The sequence below is a fragment of the Pyrgilauda ruficollis genome, unplaced genomic scaffold (assembly GCF_017590135.1).
Source record: "Pyrgilauda ruficollis isolate IOZ18807 unplaced genomic scaffold, ASM1759013v1 scaffold25, whole genome shotgun sequence".
Taxonomy (NCBI): domain Eukaryota; kingdom Metazoa; phylum Chordata; class Aves; order Passeriformes; family Passeridae; genus Pyrgilauda; species Pyrgilauda ruficollis.
Genome location: NW_024523822.1, coordinates 6,421,991 through 6,443,048, shown reverse-complemented (window position 1 = coordinate 6,443,048; position 21,058 = coordinate 6,421,991). Strand labels below are relative to the sequence as shown.

At 35.8% G+C, this 21,058-nt stretch overlaps 1 protein-coding gene across 1 annotated transcript in view; it reads left to right on the top strand.

The window, feature by feature from the left end:
- NDUFS4 (NADH:ubiquinone oxidoreductase subunit S4) overlaps positions 1-21,058 on the top strand; it is a 47,795-nt gene that overhangs the window by 13,947 nt on the left and 12,790 nt on the right. The window contains exon 2 of the mRNA XM_041470843.1: positions 6,919-6,997. Within this exon, the coding sequence (XP_041326777.1) occupies positions 6,919-6,997 (79 nt within the window). The remainder of the gene's footprint in view (positions 1-6,918; positions 6,998-21,058) is intronic.

The following is a 21,058-nucleotide window of genomic DNA, read 5'->3' as shown; positions in this document are numbered from 1 at the left end:
CTCCAAACACGAAAGTTACTTCTGCAGTTCATACTACAAAATAGAACTATATGTTGCCAGAGGCAGTGTTTGGCACTATATTCCATATTTTACTTCTGTTGGAAAGTAATAAGACTAGTAAGTGAAACCAAGTAAAAATAAAATATCATTGACTCTGTTAAGTCATTATCATTTCAACTACAGTAATGACTTAATACTAAGGAAACATTATCCCACTGTGTTTAAATTCATCTCTCGCAAGTTTTACTTTGCAAGCTGTCTTTATAAAAATACATTATGTTGGGGCTAAATAAAAATATATTTTATTGAATACTGGGATCTGTATTGTATTTGACATTGTATCATTATTTCCTGTGTTTTATGTGCCAGAACTTCATACTGATTTGTACTTAGTCTGTTTAATCACAGTGTATGACTAGGTTGGATGCTGGGGAAGTTGTTAGCTGGTGGTGTTTCTTTTTGTTCAGAATTTAATGTTTTTATGGTGGCTGTACATTCTGAAGCTTATATTACTAGAAATGCAATAATATTACGTGCAATAATATTTAAAAGGTTGGTTTTCTAAGAATTAAGAATATTCAATCTATTGCATTGTTCATCATCGCTTCTGCATATACATATATTCACATCCACTGGTGCCCTGGTCTTTCAGTGTCAAAATACATAAAATATCCTTTAGATTTACTTTTTGATGATTGTCTTCGTTTTTCATGTGGTACATGAGGCTTTCTTCAAGACTTTGTTTTACCTATATGTTATGATCTGATTACCTATTTGGTGATACTTGGTTTTTTTTAACCATATCTCCAACAGCTGACCAAAAGGGGGTGCTAATAGATCAAACAGTCGGATGTGTTGCATAAAGAGGTTAAGGAAAAGTTTTTGTGCAATGGTTTTAAGTCCCAGCTACTGAATTATGTCAGGTACGTACAAGTTTTCACATCTGGATGTTGTGTAACATTCCAGTCACAGCACTGCTCTCTGTGGAAGGCAAATTCATGCCATGTAAATATGGCAGCTTCTTACTATGTAGGGGTTAAGCGGAGGTTACTTAGCAGATATTTACAGTGCTCAAATTTGTTGAGTTCTAGCAGTTGAGTACAGATACCCAGAGCAACCAAGTAATACATTCAAGTCAGATGCCTGAATTCAGATACTACAAAAGACATCCACTGACCGTTTTTTTACTGTTTGGTTTCTTCTGTTCAACAGAAGTTAATGGCTTCAGCAGAGCTGGAACTTATAACTTAGGAAGGGAAGTGAAGACCTAAGAATCTTCCCTGCAACAAGGAACTGCTGTATTCTTATCCCACAGTGGTAAAAGATGGTTGAGAGACCTGGTACTGTTATGAATATTGTAGTTTTCCAATAGATTTCAGAACTTCAGTGGCTTCTCAAACTGGACTCCTTCATTTGTATAGCAGGGATGTGGAAACCATTTGTGACTTTGCTGTAACTACAGATGATGGTGGAAGGGCAATACACACTTACCATGGAAGATGTGGTTAGATGATCCCAGTCTTTGTTTCTTCAGGACACATGGTACCTACAGAAAGTTTTGAATTCTACAAAGACATATTTTTCCTCATTAATTCACTCTGCGTTACTGAGCTGATGTAAGAGTTACAAGTATTTAATAAGAAGACCATGTAGTTTAGTCTTTGCCAAATACCAATTCCTGTCTTCTTTACACAATGTAAAAGACATTTTACGTGTCTAGATTTATTGTGAGACTTTAAAATAACAAGTGGTAGCCATAATATGTCTAGATGCAATGTTCAGTTCTACGGTGCCTCTAAAGAACTATGCACAGTGGAAGAAAAAGTTATTGTAACCTTTTTAAAATTCCTAACACTGAGACCCGGAAATATCATTAAAGTATGTTGTTTTGTAGCATATATATATATAACAAAGTCTAAGCTGAAGTAATCAGATTGGTGATAAAGACAAAATATTGGTTAAAAATGTTACAGTTTAAATGAACTGTAGAAATTAGTACAATGAAATTATCATAAACTACAGATAATCCTAATTTACAGTAGTGTAAAATAATGGTAGAAGATCTTATAGATCAAGATTGAGGATTTGAGATTCCTAACACAATGGTGTGGGGCAGGGAGAAAATCCTTTTGCAAATATGAATGAAATGACATTTAAATGGTGGACTCAGAAGATAAAGGAGCTGCTATACTGTGGGAAAGTATATGGGCAATCATAAAGGAGAGAGGTGACTTTTTTTAGTAAACCTTAATTTTAGTCTTCCATAATTTTGAAGAGTTTTTGTTTTAAAAGGCGGGCTTTTACAATAAACCTAGGTTTTTACATTTGAACGCCTGTTTCTTCATCACTAACAAGCTTACTATAAGGAAGGCGTTTGGGCATATTCACAACAGAGCTGTGGCCAGCTTGGAGACCTGTCACACTTTGTTTATTAGATAGTAACCATGAAGGAAGTTCATTTGGTATGTGTTCTGAATAGGTCATTAACGAGCCTGTAAGAAAGCAAGGTTTATTGTTGCTAGCTACATGTAAGCTTTCTGTGTAGTTTCTGAAATTCTGAATTATTTTAGCAGTGTATTTGTGATTATTCAAATTATTCTGTGTACAATAATTCTAAATCAGAGTTTGATTAGACTTGGAACAGGGTAGAACTTCATGCTCATGAGGTCTCATCCCAAGATATTTCAACAGGAAAAATAAAAAGCATAAGCAGTCAAAAAGAAGCAAAATGGGGTAATGTATTCCCATATTACTTACAGAGAGAAAGGAAGAAAGCAGATTACCTTTCCAGAGGTTAGTAATAGGAAAAAGCAGTAGGATGTTGTGAGAATATAACTGTCGTTCTCGTTGAGGAATTAGGCTGGGTTTGACTCTATAATCTTGAAGGTCTATTCCAACCCAGTGATTGTGTGATTTTGTGTGCAGAATGTGTTTTCTATACTTCTGCAAGATTATCCATCAGAAAAGCTTCCCAAAAGTCAGGGTGGATGTGGGCAAATATTAATAGATAATTTTGTGAGAATTACGGTACTGTACTGTACTGTTTTGTGAGAATTACTGTACTGTTGAGGATGAAATAAAAGGCTCAAGTGTTAAGTGATTTAGATTGGAAATTCATTTAACTTCAAGGTATCATAGATATTATAAATTTCTAAGGTGAAGCTTGAGTGATGAAATTATACTTGCCATTGTGGGAGTTTGAGAAGAGAGCCTTGTGAGAAAGAGGTGTGTTTCCTGGTTCTGTCCTCAGATTACTCTCTGACATTAGCTACACACGTGCAATGAAGCCTGTTGAAAATTAAACAGGCATTCTGGGAATCAAGCTACTCTTCCTATTAACTTTCAAATAGCAGTATTTCAGTTCACATGACATTTCAGATTTGCTGGTTTTTCCAAACTTCAGATTACTTTCCTATGAGAGATGCAACAAATAGAAATATTGTCAGCCTTTCATCTTTAAAGCGCAACTGGTATTTTATGTATTTTCATGTGGAGGTCTCTCCTCCACTGAGTCACTTTCCTGGTCCAAAAACCAGTTTTCAACCACTCTTCAATTAGGAAGTTCTTAGAGAAAGTGTGTTCTGTCCAACTCATTGCAGCCCAGGGATGGACAGAAGGCAGCTCAGTGAAGAAAGTGTGAAGGTTGCAAATTCCAGTAACTGTTGTTTGTTTTCCAGAATTGTGTAGTCAACAGAAATGTCTTTGAAAAATGATGAAGAGAAGAAGTTGACTTAGGTTAGTAAGCTGTCCATCTGCTTTTGAAGAATAGCTAAAATATCATGGAGAGCTGTAAGGTATGATGCCTTGGAAGTTATCCCAGTTGACAGAGTCATCTCATGTAAAAAGCCAGCTCCCTCTGTGTAAAATGTGGAGGCATCTCAGAAAGAGATTCTGCCCACCTTTAATCTGGTGGGGTTTTTACCCTGCTCTTTATCATGGCATTAGTAAAAGCAATGTCTAATCATGTAATGCTGAGTGGAAATCATTTTCAAGGTCATGGCATTTGTACTTTTTAAAGCTGGTTAATGCTTTTCCAGTTTAAACAAAACAAGCCACTCTCAACCATGTTCAAACTAAATTGTGCTAAATTTTGTTCATAATTGAATTCATACTACAAGCAAAAGTATCATTCTCACCAGCCTTTTTGCAACCCTTGCATACCTGAATCTTTGCATATTGATCAGATCTTTCACAGAACAAGCTTCTTCAGAGAACTTATTGATTCATAGTCTAGATGAATTTTCTTTAGAGAACAAAAGAATTAAATTGCATATTCCATTGTCTTTCTTTGGACAGACATTAAGTAATGTAGTGAACACTGTATCACGTGAAGTTCCAGAATGCCTGCAGAATATTACTTTGATAGTAAAGCTACTGTAGTAGGGGAGAAACTAATTTTCCTGTTACAATGGTTTTTTCCTTATTTAAGGTTGAATATTTTCTGGCTTTAGCTACTTAAGTCTGGAACAAGTGTAATGCTGCTGCTGTTCAGGGCGCTCTTAGGATAACATCTCTCTTGGTGTGTAAGGACCAAGTAACAGCCTGTTCTCCTAGTGCTCCAGTATCTCTCTATTCTGTTTTTATGATGTATTATTTTGCATGTGCAAGTTAAAAAATACCAGTTGTGTTGAGCCAGAAACTCTCTGGTACGGGGATTTTGAGCTAACAAAGTAGTTACCTTGAGTATTTATGAAATTATTGTGCTTTGTTGCACTTGAAAGCTTCTGTGTTTTGAAACAAAGTAACTTTCCTGACAAATTTTGTCACTTTAAATAGGAATAGATCTGTCTGTCCATGCCACAGAGTTAGGTGAGTCTATAAACTGTGCTTTGGAGATGTTTTGAAGTTGTTAATGGCAGAGGGAAGATAATTTGTGTTGAAAGTATAGATTTATATTAGATATTTCTTAACTGAACTTTGTTGCAGTTGCTTAGTTTCAGAAGGTTCTTGTAGAGAAAGCTGAATTCCTGCATTTTTGTTCCTCATTTCTTTAAAATGGCCTTAATCAAATATGGAGCACACTATTGTCTACCTGGATTTTTCCAAGGGTTTTGATATGCTTTGTCAAAGCCTCCTCCCAGAAAAGCTGGTGTGACACAGTCTAGTGAAGTGGTCTGTGCAGTGGGTGGGGAACTGGCTGACAGGCAGCACTCAGAGGCTGGTGGTGCCTTGCTCCTTTTCACATTGGCAACCTGTTACACCCCAGGGATCAGCTTTGGGCCCAGAACTGTTTCATTTCTTCATGAGTGATCCATGGTGGGATCCTGACAAACCTGATAGAAGTTTGCTGGTGATACCAAACTGAGTGGGGAAGCGGACACTTTGGAAAGGAAATTCACCCTGCAGGAAGACATAAACAGGCTGCAAGAGTGGGCTAACAAGATCCTTATGAAGGTCAGGAAGAGCAAGTTGCTGTTGTTCAACCTGGGAAATCATAATCCAGAACTGCAGTATAGTCTGGGATTTATCTGACTGGGGACTAGCTCTGGGGTAAGGGACCTAGGGGTCCTGGGGGAAAACAGTCTGTCTGTGTGGACAGTTGCTTCTGAGCAAAGAGAGGCAACAGATTGCTAGGTTGCATCAACAAAAGCATAGCCACCGGAAGTGAAGAAGTTATGATCCCACTTTTCTCAGCACTTCTCAGGCCATACCTGCAATACTACATGGACAGGCTGGAGAGGGTCCAAAGAAAGGCCTCAAAGATCATCAAAGGACAGGGAAACCTGCCATGTGAGGAAAGGCTGAAAGAACTGGATTGGTTTAGTCTTGGGAAGACTTAGAGGAGACCTTATCACCATGTTCTAATATTTTAAAAGGTGGTTACACAGACAGTGGACACCTTTTTTACAGTGAGTCACATGAAAGAGGAGCTAATGGTGCAAGTTACTCCTGTTGAGATTTTGGTTAGATGCAAGAAAAATTTTTCACAATGTAGTTAAGTCAGTCAGCTATTGGAACAATCTTCATAGGGAAGTGGTAGGTTCCTCAGTGATTGGACAACTCAAAGATTCAGCTGGACTGAGTGTTGGGCCATCTTGTCTAGACCATGCTTTTGCCAAGAAAGGTTGAAACAGATGGTCTTTGAGGTTCTCTTCCAACCTGGTATTCTATCATGAGGTCAGAGAATTAGGTTTCTTGGCTTGTTTCACCTGCTATTGCATTATTTTGCCAAAAGATGATTTGTACTCAAAGGGCCTAATCCTGCCATTAGTGACATAATGTAAGCTAAGAGCAAATCTAGTTAATTTAGTGATGTGGAATTGTGTTCTATGTTTCCATATGTATCTTACAGATTTAGCAATTGTGCAAGGAGATAAATGGTATTTCTTGGAAGTGAATAATCTGACCCAAAATTATTTAGAAACTAAGCAAAATAGTTGTTTTGCCCACTCATAACCTGAAAAGTGTGTTTGCAGTATCAGATTAGAGTTTGTTTAGTCAGTTTTTTGGATTGTTTTGGGTTTTTTTAATTTGTTAATGTCCTGTTATGAAGTGTAGAATTGGAGCTTTACCATTACAAATAGATTAAGGATTTTTTTCCTCTGATGCCATCAGTTTAAGGATCAGAGTTCCAGAATGCTTGCAGCAGCCTTGTGATTTTCTGTCTGTTCGTGACAAACCAGCTACTGTACATTCATATAGAGCAGTACAGTCCTTGCCACTGGCAGTCTCTCTGTGACAGAGAGCCTGTAGGCTGACATAAAGTGCAGCCTGTTGTGAACTGCTAAGTGGGAGTCTGCCAAAAACTCAGCAGACAGAACTAATTGGGGAGAAAAAGGATTTTTGTGCCCTCATCTCTCCCTCTTCAATTTTTTTTACAAGACGGATATTGTTAAAGTAACTTGTTTATGTAAGATTTGTCTGCCTCTATTTTCTCATTGCATGAATCATTTTTTAACTTCAAGTCTTGCACTGCAGGTCACTGAGCACTTCCACATGGCGGCTGGCGCAGAACCAAACTCGAGACACGCAACTCATCACAGTTGATGAAAAATTGGTAAGGGTTTTCTACTGAATACTATGATACAGCCTTCAGGGTTATTTCTGCACAATAGGCATTCAGTATGGTATTCTGCGTTCTTCTAGGAAAGCTGTATAAATGTGAACTACAAAGCAACAGTCCTTTATACACGTTTAAAAGTGGAACATCAGTAAAACATAAGTATGTGAGCATACTTATTATAACATAATATGGCATTCAACATGTTAAGCAATGTAAAATGATGAGTACCTTATTTATTATTGTTATATTTTAGTCAAAGACCAGTGTGAGCTGTAATTAATAACTAGTCTGTTCTTTTTGAAGTTGTATATTTGTATATTGTATGTGTAGTGAAATTTTGCAGAATTTGCCAGCTTTCTGAAATTTTCTTCATTGGTACCCAAGATACTGTGTAAAGATATATCATGGAAGATTATTGTTACTATGCACATACACTCTAGCTTTTGAATATGCATGAAGGTTAGATTACAACTGGAAACAAATGCATAACATTCTTCTGCTAATCAGGAGCAGATCAGAAATTTGGCAATCTTTTCTTGTAACTTCTTCCATAATGTGTGGTCTGTTACTCTAGATGCAACCTGACACTTATGTTTACATTATTCAATAGTATAATTTTTTTAAGACTTCTGGGGGGAATGCATCACAGCAGAAGCATGCCTTTCATTGGTTTTCATATCACTTTTGAATCTCCAGGAAAACAATGTTCCTATCATATGCACCAGACAGTTCACATTGCATGTGTCTTTTTGTAACCCTGAAGCTATATGAACTACCTAAGAAATCTTTGGAATTTGTATTTATAAATTGTATGTTTGTAATGATATGTACATGTTGAAACAGCTGAAGTTTAACAGGCTGTTGGAAAAAACCCACACTTAAACACCTCTTTAGGGCTTTTTTGTCTCATGCTTTGTATATAGATGTAGCAAAAATAATTACATGCGAGTAAAAAAAATAATCAGTTACTTCATAAACTTCTTTCTGAATTTAAGAAGTAACAGTATAATCTTAGATTTAAAAATTAAGGAAAATATAATACTTTGTTCTCACAAATATGATCATCTTGCTAGTCTAGTTGCATAACTTGGGATCAGGAAGTTTGTAGAGATCCTGTGTCACTGTGTAAGTAAGATTGAACAAGTCAGTAAATGTACATTTTTCTAAATGTACTGTTCTTTAATGTTAAAATACACATATACATGCGTATATTTAAATACAGCTTTTATATTGCCTGAAAAGTATCATGTTTCCCTGTTGTGGCCTTGGGTGATGGATACATATGTCTGAAAAGACTACAATGCAAAGGCAGACCCACAAAAAGAAATACTCTTCCATCTTCCATATTGAATTCAAATGTCATTATCCAAAGTTAGTGTTGTATGTTACCCTGTATAGGTATGAGAGTTTATACTTCCAGTTGAGTTAAAGTTTGAAATTCAGCTATTCAGTTCCCTTAGTGTTAATAAACTATATATGGAGTGCATATTTCTAATGTCATTGTATGTTGTCATCAAGTTAAAAACTCTCATATCATATTTGCTGAGGTTTTTTTGAGATCTCATATTAGCAGCCATTTATAAGTTTTTTTGCTTTGATACATATAATGTATCTAAATTATTATTCTATCTTTATTTCTTTAAGTGTTAGGTTAAATGTCAGACTGAGTAGTGTTTTCTTTCAATGTTGTGCACATAGGTCCACATTCTAAGTGCAAAAATCTTTTTGTTCTTTTTTAGATTATAGATTATTATATTATGAAACAAAATGATGAAAATTAGAAACTTCATTTGTAGATTTCATTAAATTTTGGGAATAGTTTCCATAATATTGTAAATTCATGTTCTTTTAGTGGACAAAAATTATATCCCATTAGCAAGGAACATTGTCTCAGGGTTTGATGTGGTTTTCAGCTCTTTCAGCATTAGGAGTTCTCTAGACACCTGTTAACTCTCATTTTAAAGTAGAGTACTATCTTACCTTATTTTAGGTTGCTGCAATATATTTCCTAATTTTAAGTATGATTAATTACAACCAATTGAAACTAATTTAGCATATTAGAGGTGTTTTCTGTTAATTAATGTTACAAAGCATAAAACTGTTATTTCCAGGCAAGTTGTATTTAAACTGTACTCTGGAAATTGATGCATTACGTTTAACTGAAAAATACTTATTTTCCATTACAGATTGTTACAAAACATTAAATCATACTTTGACAGATTTGTCACCTTTGTTATATTTTTAATTTTTTTTTTTTTTTTTAAGCTGGACGTCACCTTATCACCTTTTACTTGCATTTCAGAAGGAGCAAGAACAGATGAAATAGGGGATATGGTTATCCTTGTGAGCCACTCTCATCTTGTAACTTACTTTGAAACTGAACTCTTCTGTGATTTGATATTTACAAGGCTGGGAAAGTAATGCTAAGGTTGTTGAAAACTTTTAACTGCATATTGTAGTGGAATTAATCTGTATTTCCAGTGCTCTTGTAGACCTTGTGTGCATGCATATGCTAGAACTGTTCAACAGAATGATTTGGTTCTGTCAGTGCTAAAATATTCCTTGTATTAAGAAACACAAATTAAATGGAAGATGTATAAGCATCCTAAGATTGAATAATTAGGCAGTAGTCGGTCACTTCCTAACTGCAGCCTAGACTCTACTCTGTTGAATACAACAGAAAAATGAGTACTAATGAAATAGTAGGAAAACCAATAGTTTAAATCACATTCATCACACTAGAAAAAGGGTGTGTCTCCTTAATGTAAAAGGCATTAAATGCTGAGCTTATGTAGAACATATCCAAGAAATTATATCTTTGTTTCAGTTATTAGCTGTTTTCAGTGGATACTGAATAAAATAACTTTTAATGAACAGTAAAACCTGAAGAAAATAGCATACAATATGAACAAAGCTCAACAGAAATACAGCTCTTGCATCACATCTCTCTGGTCACCAATTAGGTCATATTCCAAGAGTCTGGACAAATAGCTGTGTGAAAAGTGGTCTCTCAAGACCCTGCTTGCATTAGGAAATCTGGGCTATAGAGGGCAAAGGCTGTCAGCAGCAAATCTCATTCAGGTAATGTTCCAAATGATTTAACAGTTTGTGTGTGTGGTGTAACATACATCATTATATCATAATTATAAAAAGTTGAAGTGGTTTTGCTGGAAAATGGGGATTTGAGCTGTTCTAGTTCCTGCGATTTTTTTCACTTGTTGTGAGTAGGGTGCACCAATACTGTGCGTAGCTAAAAGTCATCTAGTTCAGCACTTTGGTGGAGGTTGCTGTTTGCAGCTAAAAGGTTCTTACAAATACTTGTCAATAAAAGGACTTTTTTATTGGTTAAATGATGATATTTCAAGAAGGTTTCAAAATTAGAACTGCTGTCAGAAATTATCTGTTGCATTGCTAAAGCAGAATATTCAACTCATATATATTCTGTAGCTCAATGCAAAAATTATTGCAAAAGCAGTTAGGGCTTGGTCACTGGGGAGTTGTAGTTACCTCACAGATGTTTTTATTCTGTATCAGGCCAAGATAAAATGAGTTGCTGCACAGGATTCAGCATTCCAGGCAGAGCTACACAGTGCAGTTTAAATGGTACTAAAATTATTTTTTCAGCATGGTGAGAACATCTAGGGGCAGACTATTATGAGCATGAAAGGCTAAATAGAATGATGCTATTAGCATTTCATCATGTGTCCTGAAGTTGTTTTCTCTATACTGCTAGTTAAGCTTTTCTAAGTAATGGTTCAGAAGTCTTAATACTGAACCTCAGTAAAGGACTGTTTTCCATCAGACTGTAGACAAACTGAGGATAACTTGTATAAACCAAACTGGGCATAGAAAATCTGACCCTTTATTTGAGGGTGAGCAGTTCATACTTTTGAAAGGGCACTCAAAATGAGTGTACACTGCTCAGCAGCCTAGGCCAATGATGTCAGTGTGGATGAAGGAAAGGACGTGGTGTCATCTACATGAATTTTAGTAAATCCTTTCCCTCATCTTCCTCCCAAAAACAACCCAAAAACCTACTAATGGCCGAGATGGGTTTACCTTTCACTCGAGAAGCCTGGGTGGTCAAGAGTTAAATACTGAAAGGCCAAGTCCAGAGATTGGTGGTGGATGAAGTTAAATCCAGTAGGTAGCAATGATAATGGGTATTCTCCAGGGCTCAGTATCAGAGCCAGTCCTGTTTGATGTCTGTATTGATGATCTGGTCATGGAATTGAGTGTACCCTCAGTCAGTTTGTAGATGCCACCAACTTGAACAGGAGTGTTCATCTGCTGGAAGGTAGGAGGGCTCTGTAGAGGTGTCTGCAGGTGGATTGGTGGGCTGGGGCCAATGGTGTGAAGTTCAACAAGACCTGAGTCTTGCTCTTGGGTCACAACAATGCCAAGCAGTGCCACAAGCTGGGAAAGAGTGACTGAAAAAGGAGCTGGGGGTGGTGGTGACAGCAGCTGAACATGAGCCAGGCTGTGCCCAGGTGGCCAAGAAGGCCAATGGCATCCTGGCCTGGATCAGCAATGGTGTGGCCAGCAGGGCCAGGGCAGGGATTGTCCCCTGTGCTGGGCACTGGTGAGGCCACAGCTCCAGTGCTGTGTCCAGGGCTGGGCCCCTGCAGAAAGAGTTCAACAAAACAAAAAAATCAGGGGCTGGAGTGAGTGCAGAGAAGGGCAACAGAGCTGGGGAAATACTGATATTTACTGAGGGAGCTGAGGGTGTTTAGCTTGGAGAAAAGGAAGCTCAGAGGACATATCATTGTTCCCTGCAATTACTTGGAAGAAGGACATAGGTGGGATTGGTCTCCTCTCTTAAGCAGCAGTTGATAGGAGAAGAGGAAATGGGTTGGATATTAGGAAAAATTTCTTCACAGGAAAGGGTGTAAAGCATTGGATGGAACAGGCTGTCTTGGGATGTGGTTGAGTTGCCATTCCTGGAGATGTATAAAAGATGTGTAGATGTGGCACTTCAGAACATAGTTTAGTGATGGGCTTGGCTATGCTGAGTTAACAATTGGATTCAATTATCTTACAGGCCTTTGCAGTGATTTCTGTGACTCTAATAACTATTGTGATATCTGTGTAAAGAATCTTAGCAGCTTCCTGTTGGCTGTGTAGAGGTATCATTTAGTGTATGTTTGAAATCTTTACTGCCAGATAATCCAAAAGTAACAGTGTATTAATAGGATTCTCAGAATATTAACCTTTTCTGCAAAAAAAGTTGTGAAAACACTCCAGTCCATTTTTTCTAGAAGACTCTGTTATTAGCAAACATCACACGGTGTTTTCAGGATTGAGTCATAGTTTGTTCACCGTCCAAATCCCAATTTTGGCTAGGATTAAAAATTAGTGAAATTGTATAATCTTTGTTTGATTAAAGAACCCTAGACTTTACTGTAATAAACAGTGATAATACTGCAGCTCAAAGTAAAATATACAAACAAGTGAAAAATAGTCTGGAATGATGAAACTTCTTCAAAACTCAGTCTGATAGTCTACTGTGCTATGAAACAAAGGACATAGCAAATCAGACTATAACATGCATTTTAAAATGTAATCATCACTTTCCAAAGAACTGAGAGTATATAATACACTACTCTGAAAACCAAAGCAGTAATATGTCATAAAATTATGTGTGAGACAGTGTGACACTGCATTGAAGACTGTGTGTAGGAGCTGTTTTTGCAACTCAGTGAAGAGAAACACTTGGCAAAGTATGCATTTATTGAGGACAGGCTTACTAGATTTTCTTTTATTGAAACTACTTTTTCAGCCAAGAATTCTCCCAGCATTGCCACTGTGTTAAACAGTAAGGATATAGTGGATGTTCTGTGTTTTGGTTTTCAAAATGCTGTTAACCCATTGTGGGTTAATTCCTTAAGGGTGAGTTGAAGCTGTTCCTAAATTACCTTAATGGAATAAAAGAATTTGTAATAATCTTTCATTTAATCCATTCTAGCTGCAGTATTTATTCAAGTGGCTACCATAAAGGATTCAATTCAGACAGTGTTGCTCTGTAGATGAGGAATCTAACTTACAAGTTTTTCTGTACTTTATATGTATAGCTCTGATAACGACTTGTCATATTCAAAGCATACACAGTACCAGGATGGTGATTTTTGTGGGGGGTTTAGACTTACTCATTCCCTCCCCCAGCCACAAATTTTCCTCTTGTGGCTTGTCTTCATTCTTTTTATTTTTTTCTCTAAATTAGATCAGCAGCTTGTGTTTTGCTTCAGAATAGTAGAAAATGAATAAAAAATAATAAAGCTGTTATGTAAAATTAGGCTAATAAAATTTTTTTTCAATCCTTTACTTTGCAAATATGTTTTGAGAAACAGTTTCTGGTTTTGCACAGAGGGGCTTCGCCTATGAGGCCTGTGATTTGGAGAGGTAATTTCTTCGATCATGGTTGTATCAAGTAAGCAGGTGATCAGCTTATTTGAACTCTGTTGTACTTGAGATTCAAGATTTTTAAAAGTGTTTTGTTTGCCTTTGGTCATCTAGAGTTCTGTGTTTAACTGCTCTGATGTTTGAAAGATGCTTGAGGCTGATTAAGATACAAAACTACATTCTAGGATTATTTCAAACTTCAGTTACTTCACTAAAAGTAAAATATTCAAAAGAGAAGACCATTATGAAGTAAAAATTCACATCTACTTTAATAAAACTGTCTAATTTAAGAGTGGACTTGCATAGGGTTAAATGTTTAAAGGCCCTTACTCTGCAGTCACTGATAGTTTATATGTGAAACTGCATTTTTGCTGCAAAACATAATCAATGAAAAAGTTATTTTTCTATTTCTCTGTTATACCCTACCCACATTCCCCAATTTCCTGCTCTCCCCTCACCTAATGAAGACTAAGAAATACTACATTGGGGAGGAAAGAAATGTTTAACTTAAAAAACAGATTAAGTGAAATGTAATATTTGAAGGGTTTAATGACTCTGGAGATGCTGATAACCTTTCTTAATGTACACCATTCTGGGATGCCAGAGTATATTTGTTTCTAAACATTATTTTTTTTGTTTGTTTCTGATTGAAATAATTAAACATATTCTTCTTTATAGTTATGGTTGGTACTTACATTTGGGCTTAATTACAGTACAAGCTCAGGTGTAGTTACCAGTTTGTCTAGTTACTTACATACTGTCAGCACTGCTTATTTATTATATTCTGCTGTTTGGCAATTAAATCCCTTCTTAGTTGGAATATCCTAGCTCAATTCAGTCTGTATTACTTGCTACAACTTGTTTTTGTAAGCATCTGTAGTTCGATGAGGCTTGCAGTGGTTTGGAAAACCACATTGCATGATAAAGTGCTTTCTGTAAGAATGTCTGTAGGCAACAAGTTACTCCCTGTGATAAAGAAGCTTTCTATAACTCTGACAGTCCAAGTAGAAATTGCCACTTTTATCTGTCTTCTAAGAGCAATAAATATTGGTGTATTACTAAAATTCAGTTGAAGATACTTCTGGTGTTTTGTTCAGAAAACTGCATTTTGCAGGATTGTTGTATCCATGAGGGCAATTTCCTTCTCATCCCTATGTAGGTTTATTTTGGGTTTAGGCTGGAGTAAAGGATTTGTATTTCTTTGGTCTGAAAGTCTTTTCTTTTGGTGCATAGTAGTGCTCTCTCTGCTGGCTGTTGGAAGGAGGAGTGTTTGCGGTTGAGGTTACGCAGCCCTGCTGAGTGTCTGTTTTGACTGGGCTTCCTTCATACGGCATTATTGTGAAAAATTTCAAGGCTTCAGTCTAGAGCACTTGGTCAAAGTGTGTTTTTTTTGAAAAGTATGTAGGATGTTGTTTTTTTTTAATTCATTACATAGTATTTAATTTTCTGTGAAAGAATAATGTTTTTGAAGACTTCGCTGTGATGGCTGCTCCCAGCAAATTAAAGGAGCATCATTGTGTTGGGTTTAGTTTGGATTCCAAAGGGTTACTCAACAACTAAATATCTACTTGGCTTTGGAAGACTAAATGCACAAGCCGTGTTTCTAATCTGCTAGAAAGAATAAAAGTAAGTCATTGATACAACCAACTAATTAACAGGAGTAAGAAGTGACTTCATTTTTTGGAGCTGTTTTGTTCAATAGTTTTTGTTTTTAAAGGAGGATATGTCCATGTTCTCATAAAACAGTTCCATTATCGGAACCTTTTCTAAAACAACCAAGTTAGTATCCCATGTTATGAAATACTACTGCAGATGACATGAATTCTTTTTGTGTTGCCAGGAATAGTGAATAAATTCCCTGTACATTGCTAGTTTTTCTGTCCATTCAATTGGGTCTTTCTGCATTTCTCTAGTACTAAGTTATAGAATTAAACCACAAATCCTAAGTTCCTTGTACAGACATGAAAGCTGGTTCCAGTTTTGAAGTTCTGCTGAATTATTAAGTCAGAAGGGAAGAACTTTCCTTGTCTGGAGAACCTGGTAATTTCATGGGAATCCTTGAACATCTTGGTCATGCTGCAAGAGAACCTGGGGCTTCTTCAGTGCTTTCTGACTCTACTCATGTCATCAATGATGGAATCAGATGTTTTTCAAATTCTTGATGGCATGTGAGGTATCTTTGAAGTACTTTCATGTGTCTTTTCTCAAACTGGCAAAGTTAACCTGTATTAAGTGGAGACATGGACCATGGAAAGAGCATTTGATGTTCAGAACCAGAGTTTTAGTATGCCATTTAGTTCTTGTGCTGCGAAACACGCACTTCAGCAAAATTGCTTAGTCTCTTATATATCTTTTTTGAATACTCAGTTCTGCTCACTCTAAGTTTAAAGCAAAAGAAAGTCTTTGCTGATGGGAAAATAACTTTTATCCTATTACCTGTTACCCTGAAAACCTGGTTAACAGGTGATAAGCAGCTGAGCTATCAGTAATTTCTACAAAATGCTGGTAAGACATACAAAGACAGTGTTTTTTAAAAGTTGTTTTAATTATGTTCCAGATATTTCTGAAAAATTATTACTGGTAGTAATTCAGATTAAAATTTGTGCAGAAGTTGTTGATTTTACCTATCAGTTCATTTTCTGGATGTGCACATAAATTCATATATGAAAATAAGTAACTGTTTTCCTAGGTAGGCAAACATAATCTGTGTAAATCATGTATTTGAAGTTCTTACTGAGTATCATATTAACCAGGCAGAAGCTGTTTTAAGATAAATATTGTAGCTTGCACTAATATTTTATTTTTTATTCTTCTGGTTTGTATTTTTTTCTTAGAACCACATTTTTGTTGCTTTGTTTTTGACTCTATTTGAAAGCATTCTTGAGTCAACTGATTCTGCATCTGTTGAGTCAGAGTATCTTCTCTCTAATGTGTGATTCCAATACAAATTCTTACCTTTTATCACCATTTAGTAAACACAATCGTACATTGTACTCTCCTTTGATTTTTTTTCCCCACAGCAATACAAAAGTGAAAGGAAACATTAGTGTATCAAGTCGTGATGCATTTCTCTTAGAAAGTATAAGACCATGATTTCTGTAGGTAAAGGCCAAGCATATAAAGCCCGAAACACTAATTACAGGAATAGAGTTCTAGAGGTAACTAGCTAAAACCACTTGTGGAGCAATACTAATAGGTTCTAGTTACAATTCAGCTTTTTTAGAGAGTGATTTTTGAAACCATCAAATTTTTAACTAGCTATATAGATAAATGTAAAGAATCCCATTTTGTCTGATGGTATTAAGGTGTATTTTATTGATAACATTGAAACAGTTGAAGCCCCATCAACTCTTTCTATCCCCACCAGGAAGTAATGACTGTGCTACTGTTAGAAAAGAACCTTCTAAAACACAGTTAAGGTTTAAAAGCTATATGCACTAATTAACAAAATGCAGTGAACATTTAAGCTGTTAATAGCCGCAACATCCCTGATGCATAGACCTTCAATATGCTAACACTGCATAACAGTTCTCTATTGTGCATCTCTTTAATGAGGGTAACTGTGTCAGTTCTTTTCTTGCTTCACTACCTGCTGTGTATGGAAATTATGTACACTATTTAGCACTTCCTTTCAACTTCTAGAGTGCATGCATATTACACAGAAGCATTACATCCTGCATTAGGGTAAGGGGCAGCTTTTAACAGGTCTGATTTCCTTGTAGTTTCTGAAGTGCAACTTTTCTTCTTCTAAAAAGCGTGCACTAACAGGGATTTTGCTCTAAATTTGCATTTCTTGATTGGGGATTTGCTTCTGTTTTTCTCTCTTATGTCTCACACTACTTGTAACTGTATAGGCAAAGATCTTTTACAGAAATCATTTTTGCTATAAAGGAGATGTGAAGAATAGAGAGCATGCATCACAATTAAGGCAGGCATTGGTTGAATTTCTTGATACTCTTCTTATAGCAGACCATAAAGTAGTGTGACAGAACTGTCAAGCTAAACTTTAAAAACTACTTTTTGCCCTTTTTTTACCCTTACCTTTGATGAGTGCCTTTATCATAATAAACAGAAGCCTAAATAGTTTGCTAATTTCTAAACCTTAAAGTTAAATGCTGCTCCATAGCTACCATTCAATAGAGAATTAATTAATTGGTAGTTGTGAGGTGAAAGGAAAAGAACACTAGAAAATGCATGATAATGAGATTTAAATTTTAGTATTCTTTGCTCTGGCTTCCAGCCCTAGGACATTATTAGTTAGTTAAAACTGAATCACAATTAATGTTTCCTACACTGTAGTAACAATCTTTCCTATGATTTCATCATAAAAAAATCTTACCAGAGTTATCAGTTCCTAAGATGTTGCTGTACATCCAAATGGGTACTCAGTAGCTCAGACCTTAGAATATTTGCTGTCTGGGTTAGATTAGGAATTAACCAGGGTGTTCCTGCCTCACAGCAGCAATTCCACTACCTGTGTGTAAGTAGTTACCTGATTCCCTGCAGGCTCTGAATGTTTTGCTCCCTTGGGTCTTCTGCACCTTCAGTGGATAAGGGAGCTTTGAGAAAGAGACACATATTTAACATCAATTGAAACCCTTTTCAAAAGCTGAAGGTTATTTAATAAATGGTACCTGAATTTGAGAACTCTACTGAGGCCTTATTTGGAAATTTTCTAATTGCTACTTCAAAGGAAGCTTTGTAAGGTTTTCAGATGGGCATAAAGTAGATCATAATTTTAAATTTTCTTATTCCTGAATAAGAGTAACCTTAAAAAAATTCATGTAAGTCATATGCTTATGGTTTATTTTGCAAATATACTTAACTTTTTAGTGAAAGTTAAAAGTAAGTACTTTATTAAAATGGCATCAGAAACACACAAAAAATACAGAAATTATTTCCAGTGCACAAGAGTAGCCTGAATTTTGGCTTTGACCTCAGATGTGAAGACCTCATCCTGAACTGCTGGTTAAGGCTCTTGGTGTCCATGATCAAAATTGCATTTTATAGACTATAAATCATCGGTAATGAATAATTCACCAAGATATTATTGAAATACTGTGTTTAGCTTTGCAAGACAATCTGCTTTACTGTGACTTATGCTAGGATTGTATTACAAATACTTCAAACGGAATAAATTTTGTTTCAAAAACATGCCATCAAGTAAACTACAATATGCTTTTTATTTAATAGTATATACAAAATTGAACTCAGTGGGGGAATAGGTACAAAATTCTTTATCCTAGGTAGTGTCAATCTGCTAGTACTTCTGTCTGCTTTCTTTCAAAGCTTTTCCTGCCTGTTCTTTTTGTTTTCCACTGAGTAATAATGTCTGTAAGAGCAGTTGCATATGGTAGTACAGCAGGGAAGTGTTACTATAATGTAAATTATTCTAAGATAAATCAGTTTGTTTCAATTGTTTGGTTACCTTCTTTCATTTTCTAAATGCAGGTAAACTAAGACTGCCTCTTTGATTTGAAAGTCCATCATCTAAAAATGTGGCTGTAGTCTTATTCTTCACTAATTGATCTTCTTGCATGTTTTTTAATCTGAGCATTGTGAATTTCTAGTAGAGTGCTTGAAATCCATGCACTGTAGAAAACTGCATTTTTAAAAGGCCTCGGAAAAAGACCTAGCCACTTGTCTGTGTGTGCAAGCAAAAGGTTTGGTTACATATGGTTTGGATGAGTTCTAGAAAGTATACTTTTTCTAAATGTTGTTGGGCTAGAATAAAAAGTAATTTGCAAGATCTTCTGTAAATCAGACTTTTATCCATCTTGTTCAAGATAATCATGCTGTTTGTCATTTTGTCGGTTTGAAGAACATTGCATCTACACTGAATTCTCTTATGAATACTAGTAGCAACATCAACCTTTTTTTATGAAATGTACTGTTTGCCCCTGACTGCCCCCACTTTCCTCGATTTAATAATGATTTTCTTAATATAGATATATAGAGAAACCAAAGTGTAAACCCAGCTATTTGATTTCCTTTCTTTTTAACATCTTTTTATTTAGCCAGACAACATTACACAGCTAAGACATACTGTTACAGGAAAAAAATACAGTATTAATAAAAAATACATTTTTGTTTCTTGCAGTTGTTTCTTGGCAGAAAAATGATACTGATCAAGAAATAATCTGTCTGTGCTGAAAGTGGGACTTAGGTGTTTCAATTCTAAGTTTGTAAAATGTTGTTTACTTGTCTATCAGAATGCAGACTAAACGGTTGGTATTTTTTGCAAGTGTGTCAAGAAAAATGCCTCTCTGTTTTGAGTCCTGTCAGGGTACTAAGTGCAAATCATAGATTTTTGTTTTTCTTTTCAGTGTTGTAATTTAAACTAACAAAAGCACAACTCAGCAGCTTTTCCCATAACTTGCCAGTAATCACTTTTATAAATACCAGTTTTCTGTGACTTCTGGAGGAGATGTGACTAGAAAATTTGGGGATGCATTGCAAACTTCAAATGAAGTGTTTTAAAGACATGAAAGAAGGGCCGGTGAGAAGGACGTTTTCTACTTATTGTTGTGAAGTCATGTTCCAGTCTTTATTGCCGTTTGCTCTTTCCTACTGTTTTTCTTAAATCACGGATTCAAAGAGGTGCTGGTTTAATGGTGTATGGAATGTGTTATGCCATTTTATTTGTAGTATCTCATACCAGCAAGTATAGAATAATATTAAGCATGTAAAATATTAGGTCAGTGTAGTGAACCATTGGAGCCAGGACAATAGGGAAGTTCTCAAGGAGTTTTTGCAACTGCAGTGAATGCTGAGACATCATGGTTGCTATAGTATTGCCTCAGCTGTGAAATACAAACTGATGAATAGAAATGCTGAAGCTACCAGTGCTTGTTTTGGATGCTGACACTTCCTTTGCATAATGGCAGTCAGCAATCTAAAAAGTGTTATAGTGGACTTAGCTTGATTCCAGTAATGTGACGGTTTCTGCTTCTGTTAGACCTACTTTTCTGCATTTTGAATTTCTCTTTAGTTTTTTACAAAACTACTTCTGAAAAGAGATTTTCTTTAAATGGCAGCTTTCATGAAATCTTTGTTATTATCAAATTCTGTTTCCTGTTTGGTTTTCTTTTTAAAAATACAGTTTTTTATGTGTTTTTTCAGTTTCTTTATTAATCATTCTGCGGGATGGCTACATGGGAGAATATGTTATGAGTAATACCATGTTGTTCATCATCTACTGTGATAATGAAAAATGATTGTGAAGTCTGAAAGAAAACTGTATCCTGTGTGATACAAAGTTTCCTAAGGGCAAATATGCTTTTTCCCCTTGTTTTGTTTGTAGCTGTTAGATAAATGTTGTCTGACCATGTTTAGTTCATCCTTCTCCATTTTTCCATTTGCAGTTTACATAGCAGATTCTGTTCTCTTGCATTTCAAAAAAATATTGTATTGAAAAATATTTCAAAAATATTGTATTGAAATGTAGAAACATAAATGTTCTTATTCTGACATACAGTTAAGCAGCTGAGCACATTAAATAAAAAAGATTTTTCACAGCAGCTACTTTGTGGGTATTATGCAAGATGTTCTGTGCTTTGATATAACAGCTTCTAAATAAAGTGAATTGCAACATGGATTTATAGCAAAACTTTACGTAGTTAGTCTGGTAAAATATGTTGGAGGTGGCGAAGAGAG